Below are 26,027 nucleotides of genomic sequence, written 5' to 3'. Positions count from 1 at the left end.
GCCACACTCCCCAAGCCTGAGTCCTCACTCTGCTATCTGCCAGCTCCGTGACCTTAGGCACAGGTCCTCAACCTGTGGCCTAGAAAACGGGTTGACCACAGTATCTACCTCACAGAGCTGTGACGAGGGGAGGAATTAACGTGCACAATGAATCAGAAGGGCACCTTCACTGTCACTGTGTCTCGTTCTCAGGAGCCAAGTGTGACGCCCAGCTGGTTAAGCAGGCCGTCAGAAATGGCAGCGATCGTGGGATTCAAAGGGGATGGATGCTGGCGAGGCCCAGAGCAATCAGACGAGGTGGACCACACCTGAGCCTGCCGCTCCAGGCACGCTGCGGTCTGGTGAGCACCGGCTGTGCGGCGCGGGAACCTGGGTGAGGGTACGAAGACACCCGCCCCATGCCTTGGGAGAGCAGTGGCTACTGCAACACGGGGCGGGAGGCCAGGGAGGCTGGCGTCGGAGGGCTTGGAAAGAGGTTTGCTAGGAAACTGGTAGCCGCGGAAGGTTTCAGAGCGAGACAGGCTAGACTGGCAAAGGAAGACTCAGGAGAGTCAGACTGGCTGCCAGAGTGCGGACTGTCACTGCGGAGGCCAGCCAAGGTCACACACGTAGTGATGGAGGGCCGGGTTCTCAGGGGCCTCCGCTGGACTCTCCTTTTCAGTCTACACCAAGCTGTCCGACAGAAACACACTGTGAGCTTTGTAAGTCATTTTTAATGTTCTCGGAGTCCCGTTGCAAGTGTAAGAAGAAACAAGTGAGATTAATTTTGACAGTGTATTTTACTTAGCCAAATATATCCCTATGATCGTGTCACATATACTCAATAGGAAAAACGCATCTTTGGACTCTGGGGGTCGGGACGCAAACAGCTCATCTCCATCTGAAACAGCCGCGTGGAGAATGGGCACCAGGCACATGTGGCCATGCCCACCGCGCCAGGCGGCACACGCCACGCCGGAGGCACACGCTGCGCCAGGCGGCACACAACACGTGACCACCGACATCCTGCTTTCCGCTTAAGATTTACAAATTTGGAAGATTCCCATGACATGTATGATAAGGAAGTCTGCTTACAATGCGGCCAATTTAAATACAAACCATTTGTGAAGAAAGACGGAGAAGCATCTTCAGGAAACAAGTCTGACACAGGATCATGACTTGCCCACGTTCCCTCTGTAATCAGCAGTGGGAAGCTGGCTTCCTTGTGTGTAAAGCAAGGACAATCCTAATTCCCAAAGCTGGCTCAAAGGACTGGCGTTGAATTTCAAAGGTTATGTATGAATGGACCATAAATAATAACCTTGTTCGTTTCATCAATTTCACAAATATTGATTCAATGTGTGTGAAAAAAGGTAAGAGCATCTTATTCACCTTTGAATTCTCTGTGTCAGGCACACAGGAAGTGCTCAATAGATTCCTGAGTTATAAAATAGCAAACTAAACCGAAGATGACAAACTAAACCTGTAAACCATTCAGCAGGGCAGCCATTAGCGCGACTTTATGACGGAACACAGTCTGACGTACATTTCCACTTGATCCTTTGCTGGGGGCGATAATTCTGCCTCTGGAGAGGGAGACCCCTCTAACTTCTTGTGAATCTTCTCTTCTGTTAACGAAACAAAAATTCAGAAAGATTTGTCTTGTATCAAGTTGGTAAATGCTCGTGTTTTTAAAAGTTTCTCAAGTAAATTTAATCAGAAATGACACAGGCTTCTGTGGCTTAAAAAGAATGCTACACCAGTTTATCTTTTTAATAAACATCTATTTCTTCAGGGGCTTCCCTAGTGATCCAGGGGTTAAGACTCCACGCTTCGCATGCAGAGGGTGGGGGTTCGATCCCCGGTCAGGGAACTAAGGTCCCACATGATCCGTGGCATGGCCAAAAAGAAACCTCTTTCTTCAGTGAGCCAGGGCAAACGCTGCTCAGCCACGTTAACACTGGGCTGAGATCTCTCACCTCATCATTGACAGGGCACGCTAGAGACACTTAGTTACCAGAATGAAATCCCCTGGGTGCTTATTAATTACACTGCAAAGACAGAACATCTGTTTGGATTCCAAAAATATTTTCTCACAAGATTCTGCACTCACGGACTTTATATCGCTTCTCCTGATTAACACTGATATGTAAAGACAGTTGCTACAGTTAGCTCTGTTACCTAGCATCGAGGGGAGCAAGGGTTACCTGGCATCTAGGGGAGCAAGGGCTGTGTTTCAAGTCTCAGCTCACGACCCTGCCCTCAGATTAGAAACAAACTGAGCCTTTAAAAAGGCTCGAGACTTGGGGGCGTGCAGCAAGATGGCCATGAAGGGGACAAGCACAATGAAGACCCTTAGCGGGTAATTCTCATTCTGTGGGCCTGCAGAAACGCTGGGGAAAGAGGCTGTGAGCGTTCACAGACCACAGCAACTCGATGGGCCTGTCGAGTCCGCCTTTCCGAAACCCTCAAGACTCAAGGCAAAGGTTCCTGCAGCAAACCTGAAATGACAGGTGACACACCTCTGCAGGCCTCGCTGTCACACAGGGAGGTATTAGTTTGGGGTGATGGGGAGGAGAGGGGAGGGTGGAAAAGACAAGAGAGGACTGCTCCCGATCCAGAGCTTCGTCTCCTCTCCGGGAGTGCTCCGGCGGATGAAGTCACTCCTCTGAGAGCAGGGACCTCTCTGCAGAGGATGGCCATGGGCTGACCAGCAGCCACCCACAGCCAAAGACGGGGCAGGACACCGGCCTGGCAACATGCTGGGTATGAAGACTTTGGTTCCGTGCTCTTTCTTTCCGATCGGTTCTGAGACCTGTGCCCTACGTGGTGGACACGGACAGCCCGCAGGGACAGTGCTCTCACCTTGCTGGCTCTGCAGGTCCTTCAGCCTGGAGCAGAGCTCCTCCACTAAAGTCTCAATGCCAGAGCTCTGCGGGGACAGAAACGCACACGGTGACTGCCAGGTATGGGAGAGTCAAGCTGTTTGTACACTGTCATCTTAACAGGAAAGCTTTACAAATCTTTCATGTTTCAAAAGAAATACATTATCCATATTTAAATGCACATAAGGGTAGATTCAATCCAGGAGACATAGTTTACTAATAAAGCATATTCACCGGCACTTGCTGCTGCTGCTGCTAAGTCACTTCAGTCGTGTCCGACTCTGTGTGACCCCATAGACGGAAGCCCACCAGGCTCCCCCTTCCCTGGGATTCTCCAGGCAAGAACACTGGAGTGGGTTGCCATTTCCTTCTCCAATGTGCGAAAGTGGAAAGTGAAAAGTGAAAGTGAAGTCGCTTAGTCGTGTCCGACCCTTAGCGACCCCACGGACTGCAGCCTACCAGGCTCCTCCATCCATGGGATTTTCTAGGCAAGAGTACTGGAGTGGCTTGCCATTGCCTTCTCATAAGGGTAGATTCAATCCAGTAGACATAGTTTACTAATAAAGCATATTCACCGGCACTTGCTGATAGAATGTGAAAATACTCATGAGACTCCTGGACTGGCTCTGTCTTCCCGCAGGTACAGCAGCTTGCTCACGGGGGAGCCTCAGGACCTAAATGCCTGTCTTATGGCTAAGAGTCCATCACTATCAAAAACATTATTCAACATCTGTAACATCTGTGTGAGCAAAGGGCTTGTACCGGGCTCAATACAAATTAAAATCACAAAAATTGCCTTCTGGTCCTCTTAGCAGTTCACAGTCTAAAGAAAACAGGTGATTTCTTCTCTTTTTTTTTTTCACTTTTAAAGTGAACACTCATGACTGGAGCAGAAAGAGCAGGGGGAAACATATGTCATCACTGTGAGCACACGGGAAAGCGGCACCGCACAGGCCACGGATAGGGTACTGGCCTCTGTACAGTCAGGGCAAAATTTAAGGAGAGGGCATGGGACAGTCTGAAATTGGTGGGCGGGTGGGGGCAGAATAAGAGCCTCACTCGACAGAAAAATGAATGATGCAAACGGGCGTGAGCAAACCTTTCACTACACAGACTTTCAAACTTGTCAAATTCTCTCTCTCTCAAGGGAGGAAAAGGAAACAACCTTTCACAAGGTACCGGAAAAGTGAACGCATTTCCCAGGAGCTCTGTGTTTACTCAGCAGCTGAAAAGTCCTACTTAAACTGGAACCGAGTCCCTCTAGGTGGGCATGACCCGAGCGGACGCAAAGGACTCTGCTGCCCTTCGCCCTCCCGGGGCCTCGAAGGGCTAAAAATAGAACGTTACCCCATTTGCTTCCCTCAAAATGACTCAGCACAAGCATTAGAGATATCCTAAAGGAGAAACCGCACGGTCACACAAGCAGCGAGAAGGATCACAATGAGAACGGCTAATTGTACACACTGATTAAGTTACACGCTATCCACATCACAGCACAGCTTTTGACGGGAGACAGGACAGAAGGAGAAAAGGGAAAATGGGCCGGGAGAGGGCTGACCTTTCCTGAAGAAGCCCTAGAAACCACGGCAGGGACTAAGTCATAAACACGGCTGCGACCACACAGTTCCACTGGGGAGACTTGCTTACCATAGTGTTCAAGGTGGGATGAGTATGGCCGCTTTATTCCATTTCCTGCGGACCGTGAACCTAACACCAGTGTCAGCTGACTGCCGGCGGCACGCTGCTCTTCGGTACAGCAAGCCTGTGTTGCCGTTTCTAAACCGGCGCCAGCCTCCAGTGCCGAACACCGAGCCCGAGGGATCGCTTATTCCACTCATCAGGGCTCTGAGCCGGCGGGCACGTACTGTCCTCCACGGGCTGCCCGTGGCAACAGTCACCGGACACTACTCGCTTTTACGCTTTCTCTTGGAAATTCCCTCCAAGCAACTGTAAAATTCAGTTGCTCTGGACTATAATGCAGCTTAGGAGTGCATCCGTTTGCTCTCGCATACAGATGGGAGAGGAGCAGCATGCATGCTCCACAAGGGACAGGTGCTCCCTTCAGGCCTGCCTTCCTGCCTGGATTCCTGCAGCATCCTAACCACAGTTTCTCAAAAAAAAAAAAAAAAAATCATTAGACCACTGGATTATCACATGCGCAAACTGAGAGACAAAAAGGGTGTCAAAAGCCATACTGGACCCTGTCATCTCCCAGCAGGCATTCTGAAGTGTGGATTTGGTGCTGCTAATGAGAAATCTTATCCTTCTTCCCAATTATATTAACTAGATAATTTTGATTATCATATTTTAATAGCATATCATATCCATAAGGGCATTCAAGAACACCCAGAGCCTACAGTATTTTAAGGAAGAAGTATATTTTATTCATGCTTTAGGGATAACTCAAAGGGAGAAAAATGCTGTAGATGAAAGAAAAAAAAAACACTAACATTCTACCATTTAACTCAGGAACCACTTTTCTGGCTGCAAGATGGATAATACCTATTTACCTCCCAGTATGAAAAATTTCTCTGCAGACTGTAGGAGCACTCTAAAATGCAAGTTACAGTATCCAAATCTTTACCCTGGGAAACCACACACAGAGCCTGGGGCCTTTCAGGAGAGGTTCGGGAGGCAGTCTTCCCTAACGACTGTTCACTCGTTTATCCCTCCCTCACTCAGAACAGCCTGTGAGATGAGCCCCTCAGCCCCGTGGAGCTTACACTCCACTAACTCCCACGTCTCAGGAGACAGCCCGGAGCAATGGACCTGGGCCTGGGTCCCTGGCCATGCCCACACTCACCGGGTGGCCGAGTGCAGGCCCACTCCTCGTCTCTGAACACCCCCAGGTTCCCGAGAGTAAACCAAGGTGAGCGTGCCTGTCACGTTAAGTCACCCGAATACTGGTGCCATCTCTGGACGGTGGGTATGATTTTTACTTCCCAGAGTCTCACTTTTGGATTCATCGCTTTTCAAACACCTTGGGATTTTTGCTCTGACTTTGAGGTTGGACAATTAAGAAAGAGAAACATACCTGATCCAGAGAATGCAAGGTCTTCTGGGTCCTGCCTGGACCACACGGTGTGGCCCCTGCTGCCTTCACTCCCCGCAGGCTACAGGGTGGACCCAGGGGCACTTCCGGGATGAGGGAGCCCCTGGTCAGACCCTCAGCGACGTACCGTCCCCCTGCTTCTGGGAAAGCTTTTAAATTGGTTTCCCGACAAACTTCTATCATTTTCCACCCCACAGCATGGTGCTTCTTCCTCTCTTCCCATCCTTCTCAGCTAAGGATTTTAATCTTTAGCATCAAGAAAACAAAGGCAGTCTGACCTGGTTATCTCTCCTCTCCACAAAGGTTTCTGTGGCTCTGTTAATCATCTCAAAGGCTAACCTTTTACGGAGAACCTTTTTGGACTGGATAGCCCCTAACTGCTGGACGGATAGCCCCACCAACCTTGGGTTGGGATCACCAACCCTGTGATCACTGACAGGTATGACATGCAGGACCAGGGGCTGGGCAGTGGAGTCACATAGATATGGGTCTGAATTTCACCTCAGGGTTAGCCACATGACCACTCGTAAGTTATTCATCTATTGAAGCCTTACTTCCCACAGCTGGAAAATGGTAAGAACACCACTTCCAAATAGCTGGGATTTTTACTTCTTATGTATTAGTTGTTCAATCGTGTCCAACTCTGCAATTCCATGGACTGTAACCCACCAGGATCTTCTGTCAGCAGAATTCTCCAGGCAAGAATACTGGATTGGGTAGCTATTCCCTTCTCACGGAGAACTTCCCAACCCAGGGATCAAACCTGGGTCTCCTGCGTTGCAGGCAGATTCTTTCTGAGCCACCAGGGAAGCTGACTTCTTGTACTGATCCCCTCACTTCTTTTATCTTTTCTATTTACCTCTGCTTCATTTTGGGGTCTACTTCCTGGGAGACTTCCTCAGCTATACCTTCCCAGCCTTCTTCCAGCCTTTCATTTCCATCATCACGTTTAGTATTTTCAGGAGACCATCTTGCCAGTTGACTATTTCTTCTCTGCAGCAACCTTCTCCTCAGTGAAGAGCTCCCCAGTCTTCAGAGCTGTGGCAGCCAGGGAGAAGACAGCCACGTGGATCCACCCGTCAGTCTCCGGTTTTCACCATGAGGTCTCACACTTTCCCACAGAGGTGCTGGCTGCTGCACCCCTGCCTGGCTCCCACCTCTCCAGAAGTACTGACGGCATGCGGAAGCTGATCGCCGTGCGCTCTGGGGACTGGGTCTCAGGCACTCGCCTCACAGGTCTGCGGGGACTCCTCAGCGAGACACCGGCAGGGGCAACGCCTATCCTCTGGGGGTGCCGACTGCTGGCTCCACCTGCCATCAGCAGAGCCTCAGCCTCATGCGGAGAGGGTCTCGGCTCCAAGCTGGCCCTGCGGAGGCGCTGGACAAGCCAGGTGGGCAAGCCCGAATGGCAAGGTCCGGTCCCTGCTCTGTGGGTGGCAACAGGGTGACCCCTCACACAGGACCGGCACGGGGCCGCCCAGCAGGTCCCAGCCCGGCCCACAGCACTGTTCAGGAAGAAAGAGACGGGAGAACAGGGAGAGTGCCGAGAATGTACACCAGGGCTCACAGACTCAGGCCTTCCGGTGGCCGGGGAGTCACAGAAGCACGTGGCGAGTGCCACAAAGACGGTGCCACAGGAAGCAGTGGGACCCGTGGTCACGAGGACGAGAACACATCCAAGGGATCCAAGGGTGAGTAACTTTAAACAAACCCAAACACACAAAAGGCTGTCTCTGCCTTCCCGTGAGGGCTCTGAGTCCCTCCCTGAACATAGGAGCGTCTACACACGCCCACCCACGGCCTTGTCCCCAGCTCTTGCAGCTGTGTGCTCTCCAATCCGTATCACAGAGGAGGAGAGAAGGAGGCGTGTGAGAGAAGACGATCTTTCCGGTGAGGTCCACGGCTTTCATCAGACACTCAGCCCGTGATGCCAAAAAATGGGGGAAAAACAGCCGACTTGCGTTCAGCAGGCTGACGATGGAGTACATCCTTGAGGAAAAGCGCTGCACAGGATGGGGACTCAGAAACAGTCCCTGCTGTGGTCTTTACCACGGTCAGGATTGGGAAACCCCTGAAAGGGCCATGACCCGGAGAAGAAACAGCTTCATAAGTGTTACAATGGACAGTGAGCAGTGAAAAGAAATAAGGTCATGCTACCAACACAGATAAAATCTTTCAAAATGTTAACTAAATACAAGTTCTAGAATACATCCAGGACGATACCGTTCATTTAAAGCTTACATGCAGATCAGTGCCGCATTTGGGTACCGTCTCACAGGACAGTCGGCAAGAGATGAGCAGCAGGCTCCAAGTGGCGGTGCCCGCAGACAGAGACAGAGGGGCCGTGCTCGGGGAGGGGGCGTGGGGGGCTCAAGCCCTGCTCACAGCTCCGCACTTCCCCGGCCACGGCCACAGCGGCTAAACACTGCTCCGGGCTCCACACCGTAACCCCCATATGCCTCTGTTTATGCCCTCACCCTCTGACTGTTATAGTGGCACCTCCTATTTGTCTCCTTTTTCATAAAGAGTTCAGGAAATTTCCTATAAAAATCCCCACCTTTTCCTAAAGAGAGAAAAAGACCCGGCACCCCCAGGATGGCGCTCCCCAACGTCTCCCTCTCCCAGCAGCCGGCTCAGCCCCTGGAGACACATGAGACCAGACTCAAGCCCTACCCAGACCAGCGTCAGGTGGGCTGTGACGTAACCTCCTTGCCCAGACCACTAGCCCCTGCATCCCAGACATGCATATCCAACTGCGTTTTCAAGATCTCTGCTGGCTCTCCCAGGCACCTCACGTTGAAGTCTTAATTCATACCCATCCACTCAGAGCTAGCATTCCTTCCCGAGCTCCCTTTCCTTGGTAAGGGAAGTGTCCACTCCTGCAGTTGCTCAGGTCTGTCTTCTGTGATTCTGCCCTCCTTGCAAGGGTCGCACCCCCCCCACCCCGGGGCTGGGGGCCACACAGCAGGAGGTGGGGGGGGCGAGGCTTCATCTGCCCTCCCCATGGCTCACATGAAGGCCCGAACCATCCCCCCTGCCCCCATCCCATCAGGGGGAAAACTGTCTTCCGCTAAACCGTTCCCTGGTACCAAAAAGGCTGGGGACCGCGGCTCCACCCCACACTCGATCACTGTCAGCTCTGCTTCCAAATATATTTAGAATCCAACCAGGCCTTATCGTCGTCGGCCTTCTGGACTCCTGTAATAGCCTCTCACCTGCTTTCTGGGTCTACCTCTGCCCAGCAACCTCCCCGGCCTCACCCGGCCCATGCACTCTTCATGTAACAGCCAGCAGCACCTATTAGCAGGTAAGTCAAGTTGCATTACTCCTCTGCTCCAAGCTCTCCAACATTCAAGGCTTCTCCAAGGAAAAGGGCCTATAGGCTTCCTTGAAAGACCAGCTCCATTTCTGCCCAAGGAGATAAGGCCTGGGCTTCCGCGGGCAGGGCTGGCTGTGAAACACAGCGACAGGGACCATCTCAGCTTTAAAACCTGCTGGTTTCTCGGGGGTCTGGCCTGTAGAGGGAGCACGGCGTCGCCCCTCGCGGTGCATACAGGGCACCCAGACGGGCCCTGCACGTGCTAAAGGCTCGGTAAGTATCAGCTATCATTGGATGCTCTGTTATCCAGAAAGAATTAAGTTCAAACGTTGGCAGGCAAAGGAACAATGTACCTGGTCAAAATTAACCCTGACAGTAAACTGCCATGAACAACCTTATGTGTTTTTTTATACACATCTCTGTATAGCATATAAATAATACATATGTGAAATATTGAGATGTACTGTGAACTTCTACTGTCAAAAAGAATGTCACTGGTGCACTTAGCTCATTGAGAAAACATTAGCAACTGCAACGAGACTCCACTGTACCAAAGACACAGATTCTCTACAAGGCTCTTCTCTTTAAATAACCACAGATCGAGTCAGGGACCCGGGGTAAGCAGCATGCTGTTACTTTCAAAACTAAGTTAACTGAAATAACTTACAATAAGTGATCATTGCATCCTAACTTTATTTCTTCCCCAAACAGGGCCCTTGTTGAATTTCTAATATCCTAATCATTCCCCAAATGGGAGATGAAATACTAGCTTTGATTCAGTTTTAAGTAGCTCAATAAAAATGAAACGGAAATATAATTATTAAAGACAAAACCAAAATGATATGAAAAGCTCTAACTCTGCGGAGAGAAAACAAAACCAAGTAAACTTGAGGATTCAAGAAACAATCACTGGCACAGCTCAACTTTCTGTTTCATGTTCTCGAAAGGGGGAAAGGGGGTCCGCATCCACTTAACCACAGCAGGCACGTGCCCTTGTCCACAGCAGCTCAGGCTGATGTCACGCGTGAGAAACGCCCACTGGGGGACGTCCAGTGGCCATCACCAAGTCACAGCACCATTCCTCTCTACGGCCCCGGGACCAGCTGCACTCGAAGCGAATGCAAAATGTTACAGAAAACCATGAGTACTGGAGAATTCCACACTATCTGCATGTGTGATGAAGAGTGTAGCAAAGGCAGTTTCAGCCTGGACCTGGCAAACCACCAAGTCCATTACAGAGCAGGGTCCCCTGGAGGGGTAAGCCACGGCTCACGCCACCTTCACGGTGCTGCCAAACTGTAACCAAGGTACAAAGTTCTGACACAACTGAACTTGCATATGGTTTTGAACTCTTCCCAGATGACTACACAGCGGAGCAGGTCCAGAGGCCTGCTGTGATATGGGTACACCCTGATGCCAGGATGAAATGGGGACAAACATCACATCACAGGGATGCAAAGTGCAGACAGAGAAGGCTGCCGTTCTGCTTAAACCACGATGCAGCTGAGAGTCTGAAGATGGTGCTTTTACTGGAGCAGCCAGCGCTGCAGCTGCAGTGCCCACGTGTGCACACAGGCAAGAAACAAGAACTCATCATGTCACACGTGTAACACATGACGTCACCGCTACCTACCTACCTACCTGAGAGCGTCACTCATGTCCCTGTCTCGCGGTTACGTCACTAACACTGCAACTGACCAGACTGGAAACTTGTTAGTGGCTCTGGCTCTCATCAGTTTGCAGTAACTACACATAGCTGCATGGAGAAGGGCGTGAAGCTGGTATTAGACCTGCGAGGGAGACAGCAAAGCACAGAACCGCAAATATCACCATCCTCGGCACTTGGGGAAGGAACAACACACTGGCATAAAACATACACGGTAGCCAAAATAGAAGACATCGGTGTTGTAACTCCCCACATAGGGCCTTCTCTGCTCTTTTCTTTTCAATGAAGCAGATTCTAGAAAGAAAAACCAGGGGACTTGCAAACGGCCTACACCAAGCTCCTGGTGAATGCCTAGCATGTCCACTTCCTCAGCCAACTTTCATTTGGTAAGATTCAGTTTAGTTCAGGTTCAGTCACTCAGTCGTGTCCGACTCCTTGCGACCCCATGAACCACAGCACGCCAGGCCTCCCTGTCCACCACCAACTCCCGGAGTTCACTCAAACTCATGTCCATCAAGTCGGTGATGCCATCCAGCCATCTCATTCTCTGTCGTCCCCGTCTCCTCCCACCCCCAATCCCTCCTAGCATCAGACTCTTTTCCAGTGAGTCAACTCGTCGATAAGATTAGGGGGGAAAAAAAATCCTTGTTAGGAAAAAGCAATGCAACAATTTTTAATAAAAGGAGAAGGAAAGAAGACATATATGCTTCATTGGTTTTGAAAACAAAAACCCCACCTTTGACAGCCAGGCTAAAGCAACAGTTCCCTGCACCGTCTTCTCTGCCTGACCTCGAGCTCCCGTGGGCACCCCCAAGCCCCCATCAGCTCCTCGCTGCAGGAGGACAGGGTCCTGTCCTGCACAGCAGCTGTCTCTACTCCCCCTTAGCCCACTGACCTCAGCTCCTCATCTTTCGCTCCACTTCGCCATGAGTTAAAGGCTAGAGTCATTTCTCAGCAACTTAGGTCCAAAGCAGAAATAAGATCCTTTCCCAGATTGAAACTCCCTACTCAGATTTTCCTCCCAGCCATGACTCAGCAGTAGTGTCTTTGGATTTTACCCAGGGAATTTACCTGAACTAACCTCTCACTTTTAAAAGCCATCTGCATTTTGAATTCCTTTAAAAGCTCTGAATTCTTTTCCCAATCTACTACCCACTTCAGGGTCACACAGGAAACACTTTTTGGGTAACTGTCCAACCACCCTCTTTTCTCTGAGGACTTCCTATCACTCAGCCCCTGCTCCAGGAGGGTCTGTCCCCTTGATGCAGATTATCAAACCAGAGGTGGACAACTGGTCCGAGTCCAGTCAATCAGACTCTCCCTCTAACTGAACGGGCTTGGGTACCAGACTTCAGGCAGAGAAGTAATGACCCAGAAACAGGGAGAGGAGCAGATGAGAGACTGTAGGTCATTAGACACAGTAACTCTGGCTGTCAATCATCGGGCTCCCAGCTCAGGCTGCTGCATTTTCAGCGCTGGGCTTCAGCGAGACACCCTTGTTTCCTTCACATATATTTCCACTTTGTCTTAAACAAGGTTCCTAAGACAGCCACCTGAGCGGTAATTTCCAAACTCCTAGCCCACAGTCTGTGAGCACACAGCTTCAAGAAACCTGAAGTTAACGAAGTCAAAGGGGGGTAGGGAGAGGAAAGATGAGGACGGGGTGGACGCGGGACTCTCCATTCAGAGACGGGTTCACTCAGTTCAGAGACAGTCAGTAACCAGGAGACGCAGAGGAGGGGGACGCAAGGGTCCTGGCACATCTGAGAAGGGAAGACGGGAACACACGGACGGGGCTCCCACAGACCGCTCCGAGCGGGTGAGAACACACAGCTGGGAAGTGCTGAGCGAGCTTGGGAAGACATGTATGGCAGGCGGCGGTCAGACAGAATATGCGGATTCTCAAGCGCGGCAAACCTGGCTACCCCAAGATCAGACCATGAGATAATTTAGGCGGAAGTTTCTCAAGGCCAGAAGCCTTGCTGTAGACACCCTGTAGGAATCTTCTCACTTTAACTCTGTATTATAAAGGCACCTAAAGCACCTAGGTCAAATAGCATGGTAAAAGCAAAATAATTTTCTAAGTAGTTATGATCTTAGAGATTACATCTTATAGTGAGTAATAAAGTAAAAATTCATAGCATGAATTTAAATAGGCGATTATACTCTAAAACTATTCTATTTCAGGTTGCTCAAGGACATGAGAAATATTTTACATGAAATGTTAAAAGAGCAATAACATCATCCTACAGTATTTTCTTTAAAAACAAAAAGTTATGAATCAAGCAAATATACTGATCTTAAATGTTAGAATCGTTATCACACTTTTAGCAACGTATCCAAAAGAAATAATAGAGATGTGGAAAAAGCACACACGAAAATATTATAGACAGTATAACAAAAAATAAAGAGCAATCTAAACATCCAGTAACAAAGAGCATACCAGATGGCTACTGGAATATTACTGGATAATATCTTAGCCAGTAAAAGGTAATGTAATAACAAAATGCAATATATGTTGAGTGGGGAAAAGATAGAAAATGAGGTATTCTCTAATCACAATAGTACTTTAAAAAACACATTATAGGAAACTCAATACATACAGAAAAATGCTACAAAGGAAAACATGATAATTTTACATTAACAGTGGTAAGACAATGAGTACTTTATTTTTCTAAATTTTTTTTTCCAAGATGTATTATTCATAAACTTTTAAGAAACACCTCCTCCTTTTTTCTCCCCTAAGTAGTAGAAACCAAATGTAAACTCACTTCATCAGAAGCAGATCGAAGACACTGGACAGCAGCCTGTTTTTTCATTTCTTCTAGAGTTAGATCTGAGCACTTTTTCTTACTCTTTCCCCATTTCTTATAAGCTCCTTTTTCCCAGCCCAGGAAGATGTCATTCTCCTGAAATAAAATTAAGACCAGTTTCAATGATCAACATAAAGTTTCAAACACTATTTCTCACATACTTACACACACATTTTCCCTACAAATATCTTCATTCACAAGTTGGTACACATTAATAAATTATGAGGCCATAGAATGCTGTCAATCAGAACAAGAATCAATCAGACTATTCAGGATGATCCATTGTTTTAATACCTATTACTGAGATTACTATTAGATTACTATGTAGGATTTATGATCTCAATAAATCTCACCCATTTATGTTTGTAGGAAATGCTAATAAACAACTCAGACATTCATATGCAAATTTCAGTGTTATTTAAATTTCAGTATAAAAAACTACACACAGCAATGTCCTCTTTTCTGTACTTCCCTCCTCTCAGTAACAAGTGTTCAAATTACTAGCTTTTTTTTTTTTTTTTGGCCATGCCACATGACATGAGGGATCTCCAAACCCATGGCCCCCTGCAGTGGAAGGGCAAAGTCCTAACTCCGGACAGCCAGGGACATCCCTTACGAACAGATTTTAACATTTAACAGTTGGATGGTTCATTCCTATTTCTATATCTTGCAGTCCAGAAAGCAACCAATATAAAACATTCTATGTTAGTACTTTTAGCTTATTTTCCCCTTGATTATATATGCCTGTTATAAAACTAAGGAAAATTTGAAAAATAGGAAGAAAGTAAATCTTCCATGATCCTACCACCAGCGAAAATTAGAACAATTTTCACACACTTAAAAAAAAAGAAAAAACATGATTGAATTCACACTATCTGTATAGTTTTGCACTTAACCTATATTATAAACATTACCTGCATGTTACTACAAATTCTTTGGCTACATAATATTCCAATAGGTTTACTTCACTTCCGTAAACTGGGACTTGAATATTTTTAATTGCTCAGCTACTTCACTTTGCCTTTCACTTGGTAAGTTATTATTAAAACCAATGGACATACAAGAGTTAGGGAAAAAAATAAGATTAGAAAGAAAGACTAAGGCAAATTAAGAAAACTACTCCAAAGAATATCTGGCCTACAGTAAGCTCTCAGGAAATGGATATGAATTAATGAATGAGCTGGAATAAAGAAGGAAAAGCACAATAATAATTAATTCAAAAGATCTTTAAGGATCAAATTCATATACCATCTATCTAGTCTTCACTTTGATCAAATACATTAAAATTACTTTTCTAACACCAGGTAAAGAGTGGGAGGACCCTTCTCTCCATACTAATCGTAATTAACATACTTTTTATGTAATTTCTTGGGCACATCTGAGGATATCATGAACCCAGGGAACATTTTCTGGCTGAATGGTGTCAATTCCATTTGCCAAGGGAAAGTGTGCCTGATGGCCAATAAGAACTCTCAGTCTGCTTCCGCTTTCTAACATGTTTGGCTAGTTGACATCTAAAACGTGACACTGACATTTCTTATCAGTGATATCTTCTGGAGATAGAGCTTGTCCTTTCACAGGATGGGAACGGACCCATGACGATGTACAGCCAAAGCTTCTGAAGGCAGAGAACCGGCGTAATCTGGCTCTGCTGCTCACGGTGTGTAAAATAAAGGTAGAAAAGTTCTGTGTAATTACTCAGAACAGGGCTCCTTTCGGTTTCAGCTGCTGAGACTGGCTTTCCAACTTCACCAAGCATTATGAACACGTTTCTCTACGGAAGCTCAGCAGGATTAATAACACATTTAAAGGTCAGCAGGATTAATAACACATTTAAAGGTCCGAATAAAGTTTTCATAGATAGACAGAGGGACTTTCAAAATTCAGATGGACACGGTGTTCTTCTGGAGGGCAGTTTGACAATATACATCCAATATCTTAAACATGTATATGTACTTCTGATCAATAACTCTACTCTTGGGAATTTAGCCTAAAAAAAAAAAAAATCACCAAAATGTGCACAGATTTTGCTATAGTGATGTTCATCATATAGTTCTCAACAACAACAAACACGGACAAACAACCTAAATGTCAAGAGAGGAGGACTTGGTGAGTAAGTTATAACTGACCAGGCAGTAAGATACAGCCGTTACGGAGATTATGAAGCACACTTATTGACATGAGAAGCTATTCCCAACATATATAAGAGAAGTAGTTCATATAACAGTATGATTTCATTTTTGGTTCAAGTACACACACACCTGTTAATGTGCATTCAAATGTCCGAGAGAATTGTATGAAAAGACCACCAAGGAGCCTGACTCTTGGTGAGCAGGAAGAGGAGTCTACAATTTTTCGTGTAACTAGGTCAGACTCCCTGAACAGTCAAAAGTTGTTATTTTTTTTTTTAATGGAAAATTTCTAAGTCAAGAATAGAGAAATGAAAAGAGTTCCTATAGCTCTTCGCCTAGAACAAGTGTCTGGTACTTAGTCTGTCATATACCACAGAGTTTACTTTTTAAATATACAATTCAAGGTTTTTTGGTATAATTCCAAAATCCTCATTATTTTTAAAACATTTTTCATCACCCAAATTGGAAGCCCTGCACCCATCAGCAGTCACGTCCCATTTCCTCTCTCCCCCAGCTCACTGCCAACTACTGACCTGCTGTCTCTATGGATTTTCCTGCGCTGGGTGCTTCATATAAATGAAATTACACAATCCGCTTCTTTTCCCACCTGGTTTCTCTCGCTCACTGTAATAGTTGAAAGGCTCGCGCATGTTGTGGCAGATTATCAGTACTTTATCCTCTTTTATGACTAATGTTTCAGTGCGTGGATGTACTGTATTTGTTTATCCATTCATCCACTGAGGGACATCTGAATTCTTCTCACCTTTTGGCTACTGTGAATAACACAGGTATGAACATTCAAATACAAGTTTTTCTATGGACATATATTTCCAGTCTTGCTGGGGATGTATCTAGGAATGGAACTGCGGGGTCACATGGTTAACTTTAGGGTTCAACCTTCTGAAGAGACACCAGGCTTGTCTATTCACTTTCTTGATGATATCCTTTTACCTATAAAAGCTTTTCACTGTGATGAAGTCAATTTACTGATGTCCTCTTTGGCTGTTTGTGCTTTGGTACCTTATCTAGAGAATCACTGCATAACCCAAGCCATGAAGATCTATGTTTTCTCCTAAGTTTTACAGTTTCACTTCTTGCATTTAAGCCTGTGATCCATTCTGAGTTAATGTTTATATGTGGTATGAGACAGGAGTCCAACTTCATCCTTTTACACATGGTTACCCTGTTGTCCCAGCACCTTTTACTGAAGACTATTCTTTCCCCACTGAAGGGTCTAGTTGGAAATTACAAAGGTCTATTTTTGAACTCTCAGTTCTGTTAGGTACAGCCAGTCACATGTAGGCCAGGATCAAACCGTCATGCTTACAGGGGCCATGCAGTAGGTTTTAAAATTGGAAGTGTGAGTCCTCCAACTTTGTTCTTTTTCAAATTCTTTTGGCTATTCTGGGTCCCTTGCATTTTGCATGAATTTCAGGATCAGCTTGCCAATTTCTGCAACAAAGGCAGCTGGGATTCTGACAGGGGTTGCCTTGAACCTCCAGATCAGTTTAGGAAGCCATGAGACTTTATGGATATTAAGTTTTCTGACTATGAACATGGAATGCTTTTCTATTTATTAGGTTTTCTTTGATTTCTGTCAATGATGTTTGTAACTTTTACTGTGCAAGTCTTGACTTTGTTAAACATATTCCTAGTAATTTAATTATTTTTTATTCTACTGTAAATGGAATTTTTCTAATTTCCTTCCTTAGGATTTTCTGTAACACCAGGTCATGTCATTAGAGAGAGTTTTCATCTTTCCTTTCCAACCTGATGTCTTTTTTCCCCTTACCTAACTGTCCTGTTAATGCTGATTTGTAAGATTTTATATATCTCATCTTTGAAAATGTCTTTTCACACAAATAGACACTGCCGAATACTGGTATTAATCAACAGGCATGGGTCTAATGGAAGCTATTTGCTGCTTAGAAGGCATTTATAAAATTCTGCCCGCTTCCTCTCTTGATATGTGCCTTTTCAACATGTTATCACATTGCAGATCAATCACTCCAAGTGAAAGTGAAGTGGGAGCTTTGCATTGAACAGTTACACAGATTCTGAGATAATACATTTTCCTCTGCACTGTGTTAAGGCGTGAAAGATGCTGCTAGAACTGCACAACATATCCAGTGTAGATTTATGCGGGAATGGAGGATGTGCTTCTCGTTTTAACTTTTGACATGATGAAAATGAATGACGCAACCTGACATTAACTGTGACTCAACCAACGTTAGCTGTCAGAGTGAGTCTACCTTATTACAAGTTTTCATTGAAGTGCTATTTTGTCTTGTGACTTTAGGCTGAATTCGTGAAAAACAGCATCAAGTCTATAGGTAAAGCTATACACACACTAGCATATGTGATAACTCTGAAGTATTCTGCTCTTTCCACTCACTATATTTGAGAGCTCCCTTTCTCTGTTTTCGGGCTCCATGTATTGTGTATTATGACTTATTAACCTTTAGAATTAAACTAGCAATCAGTTTTTAAAAGAACAGTATAAAAAAAGCTCTATACTTCTACTGCTGTATTTTCTATGCTGCAAACACATTAAAAGTCCACTTAGACATGAACATGTAACATTAAGCGTGTGCAGAATATTCACTAGGTAAACTCAGGAAAGACCGGCACGCTGCAGTCCACGAGGTCGCCAAAGAATCGGACGTCACTGAGCGACTGAACAACAATGAATTCAGTAAATCAAGTTATGATTTTTCAAAGTCATAACCTTGAAGATAAAACGCAATTATCAAGTCCCCAAAGAAGCTAAGGCCGAGAACCTATTATTACGTACTTCTCCGGACACTATCGTGAGGGAACTTAAGGCTAGAGTTTTGATTGACTTTATCTTGCTGTCTTCTATGACAAAGGCAATTGAGAGCTGGAGGAAGAAAAAGAACACAACATTCTGAAATACAGCTGGGATCAGTGACGTCTGCTATCGCTGCCCACTCCTTCCCCTTAGCAGTCCTGGAACACCTGAACCACCGGCGCCGGAATGGGACTAAGGCGCCTCCCAGCTCTGGGCCCTGATTGGCTCAATAGGAAAAAGCGCGTTTCCTGCGTCTGGCCACAGGATTGGCTGAGAGGCAGGTGACCAATCAGAAGTGAGCAGTTGAAATAAAGCCCCTCCCCCGCCCCAAAGGTTTCTGCTGTGGTCCAGGGGACCACACCCTCTGGAGCGTCTGGTTCAGGTCAGTTCGGTTCAGTCGCTTTGTCATGTCTGACTCTCTGCGACCCCACGGACTCCAGCACGCCAGGCCTCCCTGTCCATCACCAACTCCCAGCGTTTACTCAAATCCATGTCCATCAAGTCGGTGATGCCATCCAACCATCTCATCCTCTGTCGTCCCCTTCTCCTCCTGCCTTCAGTCTTTCCCAGCATCAGGGTCTTTTCAAATGAGTCCACTCTTCGCATCAGGTGGCCAAAGTATTGGAGTTTCAGCTTCAACATCAGTCCTTCCAGTGAATATTCAGGACTGATTTCCTTTAGGATTGACTGGTTGGATCTCCTCGCAGTCCAAAGGACTCTCAAGAGTCAGTTCAGTCGCTCAGTCGTGTCCGACTCTCTGCGACCCCATGAATCACAGCACGCCAGGCCTCCCTGTCCATCACCAACTCCCGGAGTTCACTCAAACTCAAGAGTCAGTTAAAAAGCATCAATTCTTCGGTGTTCAGCTTTCTTTCTGGTTCAATTCGCACATCCATACATGACCACTGGAAAAACCATAGCGTGTGGACAGGATGTTTGCCAAACGTGATGCTCACCTTCTTCTGCCCTCCAGCCCCAGGGAGTAGCTGCAGAACCAAGCTTATGGGGAGGTGGGGGCAGGGAGAGGGGGCCACGCAGACGCCAGGAGGACACCTAGGGAAGCTCTGCTGAAACAGGTAGGGGGCCAGTCCTGATTCCGGACTTCTAGATATATGACATTCCTCCCCAATTAAGCCAATGTATGCCAGATTTTTGACTGAGTGTGAATGAAAGATGCAGCTAGAATTTGAAGAGAGGCCTCAGTAATAATTCACTTCTAACAGCTCAAAGGAACTGTAAATTGCCTCTAAGTGAGTAGCACAAATTAAATGCGCATCAGTTCAGTCACTCAGTTGTGTCCGACTCTTCGCGACCCCATGAATCACAGCACACCAGGCCTCCCTGTCCATCACCAACTCCCGGAGTTCACTCTAACTCATGTCCATCGAGTCGGTGATGCCATCCAGCCATCTCATTCTCTGTCGTCCCCTTCTCCTCCTGCCCCCAATCCCTCCCAGCATCTGAGTCTTTTCCAGTGAGTCAACTCATCGCATGAGGTGGCCAAAGTATTGCAGTTTCAGCTTTAGCATCAGTCCTTCCAATGAACACCCAGGATTGATCTCCTTTAGAATGGACTGGTTGGAAATGAGCATAATGTCACCTTAAGTACATCCTTGTTTTCCTACTAGGTCATCAGCCAACATGTTCCTCATTGGCCTTCCTGCTTTCAGTTGCCCACCCCAGCTCTCCCGCCACAATGCTGCCATTTGGCTACTGCTGCTGCTAAGTCACTTCAGTCGTGTCCGACTCTGTGTGACCCCATAGACAGAAGCCCACCAGGCTGCCCCATCCCTGGGATTCTCCAGGCAAGAACACTGGAGTGGGTTGCCATTTCCTTCTCCAATGTGTGAAAGTGAAAAGTGAAAGTGAAGTCGCTCAGTCGTGTCCGACCCTTAGCGACCCCACGGACTGCAGCCCACCAGGCTGCTCCATCCATGGGATTTTCTAGGCAAGAGTACTGGAGTGGCTTGCCATTGCCTTCTCCGTGCCATTTGGCACTGCTGACTAAATACAGCTGTGGGTCTTCTTGTCCCTGGGACTAAAATATCAATCCCCTAGTGGAGCACAAGGACAGGTTCCCGCGAACCGGCTTCCTGCTCACCTTTCTCAGTCTAATCTCCTCCCACCCCTCACTGCACCCCCCTGGCTCCCAGCATCAGGCCCTCCTGCCTCTGCGACCTCTCGTTTGTTTCCTTCAAGGCTGTTCTGCCCCAGACTCTGCAGACAGAGCGCAGCAGGGACCCCTAACCTGGCAGCCGTCTCCCAGGGCCCATCCCCAGTCATCGCCACCATCCTGCCACCATCAGTGCCCAGCATGCCATGGGCACTCACGTGCTGAGTCAGACCATTTTCTCTATTGCCGGAAGAGATTTTCCTGAAAACCCCACCCTTTCTACTATGGTGTCTGAGGGAGGTATTTGTGGACGTGAACCTGTGCACCCACCATTATTACTAACTCCTCCTCCTTATGAATGAAGTTAATTTAATGTCTGTTAAGTGAATGGTTGTTGAAATACAGTATATGCAGCAAGACGCCTGAGGAACGCAGGATGGGTCAGTTGTTATTGTTAAAAATTATGGGAAAGGAAAACACTGCAAATGCTAGCCTTTCCAAGCAGTGAAATGCTAAGCTAACAGGGATATACTGCAAAGTACATTACAAGTGGGCTGAAAGAACAAACAAGTTCTGCTGAATACAGAAATGATCCATCTCAACGAGCAATTAGTACTAGGATTATTCTTTCTTAATCTGTGGGCAAAAATAGAAAATGCAATAATCCAGCTACATCTCTAGAATGATGGACTCTGACGGAGAAGATACAATTAATTAAGGGATTTAAAAGAAACTGCAACTGGGACTTTCCTGGAAGTCCAGTGGTCTTCTGTATTTCCAATGCAGGTGGCTCGAGTTTCATCCCTGGTCAGTGAACTAAGATCCCACATGGCACATGGAGTGGCCAAAGAAGCGACAGGAAATGGACAAAGCGCCAGAAGCTGAGACGGTGAGGCACCAGCACACAGACAGACGTACAGACCGACGACGAGAGCAGACAGCCGAGCAGCAGGCCCTCACGGTCACGCTCAAGTGTCTCTCACAGGGTGTCAAGGCCGTTCAGTGAGCAAAGGGCAGTCTTTTCAACAGATGATGCTAGGAGAACTAGATATCCACATGCACAAGAAGGAGCTTTGACTCAACACACAACATATGTAAAAGTTAATTCAAAATGGATCAAAGACCTGTACATAAAAGCTAAAACAGAAATGTCGGGCAAAGATTTCTTGGATACGATACCAAAGACACAGGTAACAAAACAGACAAACTGGGTTCATGAAGTTTTTTAAATTTAGTGCAATGAAAGACACTATGAACAGAGTGGAAAGGCAAACCCCACAGAAGGAGGGGAAAATACCCACAAATCACATATCTGATAAGGGGTTAGTATCCAAAACCTGAAGAGAATATCCAAAACTCGACAACAACAAAAAGAGATTCAAAAATGAGAAAAAGACTTTAGAGTCTCCAAAGCAGATAAAGACAAATGGCCAATGAACACATGAAGAGACGCTCGACACCATTACTCATCAGGCAAAATGTAAGTGAAAACTACAAGACGCCGATCAGGATGACTACTATGAAAAACTAACAAACCAACAGGACAGAACAAGTGTTGGTGAGGATGTGGAGAAATGGAACCCTATTTACTACTGGTGGGAGTGTACCAGAAAAGCAGAATAACCACAGACCCAGCAGTTCCACTTCTGGACAAATACCTCTCAAAGCGGAAAGCAGTGTCTAGATGAGATAGGCATACCTGTGTTCATACAACAGTACTGCTCACAGTAGCTTAAACATGCGAGAAACCTGAGTGTCCACTGCTGGATGGATGGATATGCAAAATGTGGCATATCCATATGACAGAAGACTACTTGGCCTTAAAAAGGAAAGAAATTCTGACACCTGCTGCAATACAGATGAACCCTGAAGACATAATGCACAGTGAAATAAGTTGGTCACACACACACACAAAAACAAATATCGTATGATTCCACTGATAAGAGGTCCTTAAGAGTAGTAAAAATCATAAAGACAGAAAGCATGGTGTTGGCCAAAAAGTTCAGTCAGGTTTATGTTAACATTTTTTGGGGAAAAACCCTCAATGAACCTTTTGGCCAACCAATATGATGGTGGTTGCCTGGAGCCAGGGGAGGGGGAATTTTAAAAAGCTTCCGTTTTATGAGATGAAAAGGGTTCGGAGACGGATGGTGACTGCACAACATTATGAATGAGTTTGATACCACAGAAATGTGTACACTTCAAGATGGGAGAGATGGCGGTGGTGAGGAGGGAAGAAGCTTCAGTAACTTCTCTGAAGGGCAGGCCCCAGTGTGGAGCTACGGCTTCTGCGCTCACCTCCACCATTCCCCCCCACCCCCAACAGGTCACACACTGGAGAAAGCAGCACATGGCTGTCCATTTCTTTAATAAATATCTGAGCCTCTCCTATATCCCATGAATTGTCTCAAGGGCTACGAATGCAGCAGAAAACAGGCAGGCAACGTCCCTAACTTCGTGAGCTGTATATTCCAGCAGAGAAGACTTACGAATAAACAGAAAATATGGCAAATATGCCTGCAATTCCAGGTAGTAACAAGTACTGTGGGCTTCTCTGGTGGCTCAGACGGTAAAGCATCTGCCTGTAATGCGGGAGACCTGAGTTCGATCCCTGGATCGGGAAGATCCCCTGGAGAAGGAAATGGCAATCCACTCCAGTACTCTTGCCTGGAAAATTGCATGGATGGAAGAGCCTGGTGGGCTACAGTCCATGGGGTCGCAAAGAGTCGGACATGACTGAGCAACTTCACTGGTTAAACAAGTGTTATGAAGAAAAATAAAGCAGAAAAGAAGGCTGAGAATGGAAGGTTTCTTTTTAAATATGGTGGTCAAAGAAAGACTGAGGCTAAGACAAGCCAAATAAACACCAAACTAAACAGGTAAAGAAACAAATACCCTCTTTTAAAAAGTAAAGCAATTAAAGACGTGGCGGGAAGCGGCCAGCGGCACTGCACCTGGCCTGCGGTCCGTTCTCTACAACACAGGAACACGAATGCTACCAAGATGAAGGCACTTGCAAGCAGAACATCGACGACCAAAGGAGCAGGGCCTAACTGAGAAGAAGAATCACCATTTCGTGACCATCAAACTAACAATGAATCCAGGCGGGAGCCATCCGTGACGGTAAGCTCTAAAGTCTCCTCTGGACAGGTGAGCTGAAAACCACACAGCGAGGTGCTCGGCTTCACAGTGCAGAAACCTGGCGGCCACCAGCGGAACCAAAGTCAGCGTCCACCAGAACAAAACAGACTGGTGTCGCGTGCTGGCCGCCACGAAGCACCGAAAAGGAAGCTCCGTCGCCTGTGCAATGCTACTGCCCTAAGGCACGAGCGGACTCTGAACAGGAGGAAACAGACGCACCCATAAGAGGGGCCACTCTGCAAGATAACTGGCCCGTACGCCTCACAGATGTCACTGTCATGAGACACAAAGGAAAGATGAGGAGCCATTCCGGGTTGAAAAAGATTATAGAGACGTGACCACGAGAGTCAGTGTATGATCCTCGGCGAGGAAAAAAATTACAGTGGAGGACATCAATGAACATCAACAGTATACAAGGTCATAATGTGTTGGAGTTCATTTCCTGGATTTTATAATTGTCCTGTGGCTTAGAGAAAATGCAGTCAAGAAATAATATGCTGATTCACGTAGGAGAGATGGGCACCAAAAGGAGAGAGGAGAAATGAGCAAAAGTGGGACAACATGAGCGATAAGGGGCTGGCTGAAATGCCTTGCCCTGTTCTTCTAATTCTGCTGATGTTTGACATTATGTAAAAAATTAGTTAAAAAAATTTTAAGATGATTATGTGATTTCTGCCATTAAACATCTTATAAATTACTGGGAAAGACACATTCAAATAACCATAACGAAGAGCTCTGTAGCAGAAATATGGTCACGTTTGGAAGACGATGACATTGTTTTCGTCAGGAATTGTCAGAGGTGCATTCACAGACAAAGGTGACCTGGGCCTTGGAGGATGGATTAGAAAAGTGGTTTATATTTACAGCTAAAAGTAGTTTACAGTGAATTCCTGGTTTACCTAAGTTTACGTTTATTAGAATATGATAATCTTAACCAAAAAGGAAAAGAAACGGAAGAAAACTTTGTGGAAGTAAAATTACTGTGACCCAACTACAGTATCTACATATTAGAAGGCGGTTGTTGTCCAGGACTACAGAGTCATCAGCTGAGGCCACAGTGGTACTGATCGGAGGTTTACACTTAACTCTGGCTGCCTGTCAGCCTCGACCTAGACGAGGGCCTGATCAGCCGCACTTCCTACCCCATGGTCCGGGGACACTGGGACAAGTACAGACCTGTTCCTTAGACCTCAAGAGCTCTGCTTCTTTTAACCAAAACTGGGAAAAGCCATGAATTCATCATGACAAATAAGGCCAGCAGTTGCAGCCAGGACCTTAAAACTAGTCATTTTCAAGGTCAGGCTAAATTCAAGGACTGAGGGATGAGAAAAGATGTGAGGAAACAAATACCCCCAAAGTGGAGTCATCGGCCCTCCAAGGGACAGGGGGCAAGGCCACCCTAGGTGTGACCCAGGGACCAGGGAGGTGGCATGCCTCCTTGCCTACAGCGGGCTGCCGAGCACACCTGCTGGCCGGAGTCTGAGCCACAGGAGGTCAGCTCAGCACCTTCCGTGGCTCCCTGCCCTGACTCTGAGCATATCCCCTCCTCCTTGAGACTCGGAAAAGTTACCGAGGGGCTGGCTGACCCTTGGGTCCTCTCCTATGAAAGGGTATTTCCAATATGACCTTCCCCATCAGCACAAGACTTATTGGCACTGTGCTAGCCTGGGATGAGCAGAAAAGGATTTCAGGATCCTTTTGGTTCCCGGTGGATTCTCCTTGTAATTCTAGGCATGCTCTGTTCCTACTGACCTTTATCTGTCCTGTGTCCTAAACATGAACCAGAACAGGGAGGGGCAAACATAGAGGGCGCGGATGCTGCCAGGACCCCGTCCCCAACTCCCTACAGCGAAGCAAGAACTCAGAGGAGTTCACAAACAAGTCTGATCACGTAAGTGTGCAACTGTCATCTCAGCAGCAGTCCTATGTTCCAATGTCCTACAGCATCTAACACTGAAACACTGACGTGTTTCACAGGAGTATATATTTACAACTGAAGTATATGATTTCTGAGTTAACAGAAACACTTTCCTCATTTCTGGAAATAATAATTCTTCTACTTTGGTTGTTGCTCATTGTTCAGGCGCTTGGTCGGTTCTGACTCTTTGTGACTCT

General features: G+C 46.7%; 1 protein-coding gene across 11 annotated transcripts in view; it reads right to left on the bottom strand.

The window, feature by feature from the left end:
- Positions 1–26,027, bottom strand: part of KIAA0232 (KIAA0232 ortholog) — an 85,048-nt gene that overhangs the window by 19,600 nt on the left and 39,421 nt on the right. For 9 of the 11 annotated variants that reach the window (XM_055435248.2, XM_055435253.2, XM_055435243.2 and 6 more), the window contains 3 exons: positions 13,673–13,810; positions 2,845–2,911; positions 1,526–1,607 (listed from right to left, as the gene is read on the bottom strand). In XM_055435248.2, coding sequence (XP_055291223.2) covers positions 1,526–1,607; positions 2,845–2,911; positions 13,673–13,810 — 287 coding nt within the window. Of the gene's footprint in view, positions 1–1,525; positions 1,608–2,844; positions 2,912–4,422; positions 10,577–13,672; positions 13,811–26,027 lie in introns of those variants that run through there. The other 2 variants (XM_055435252.2, XM_055435251.2) reach the window with 2 other exon arrangements.

Source organism: Moschus berezovskii, chromosome 5 (genome assembly GCF_049115385.1).
Source record: "Moschus berezovskii isolate FMDL1 chromosome 5, NW_MosBer_1.0, whole genome shotgun sequence".
NCBI classification, from domain to species: domain Eukaryota; kingdom Metazoa; phylum Chordata; class Mammalia; order Artiodactyla; family Moschidae; genus Moschus; species Moschus berezovskii.
The sequence above is the reverse complement of the archived record's forward strand: the minus strand, read 5'-3'. Positions and strand labels throughout refer to the sequence as shown.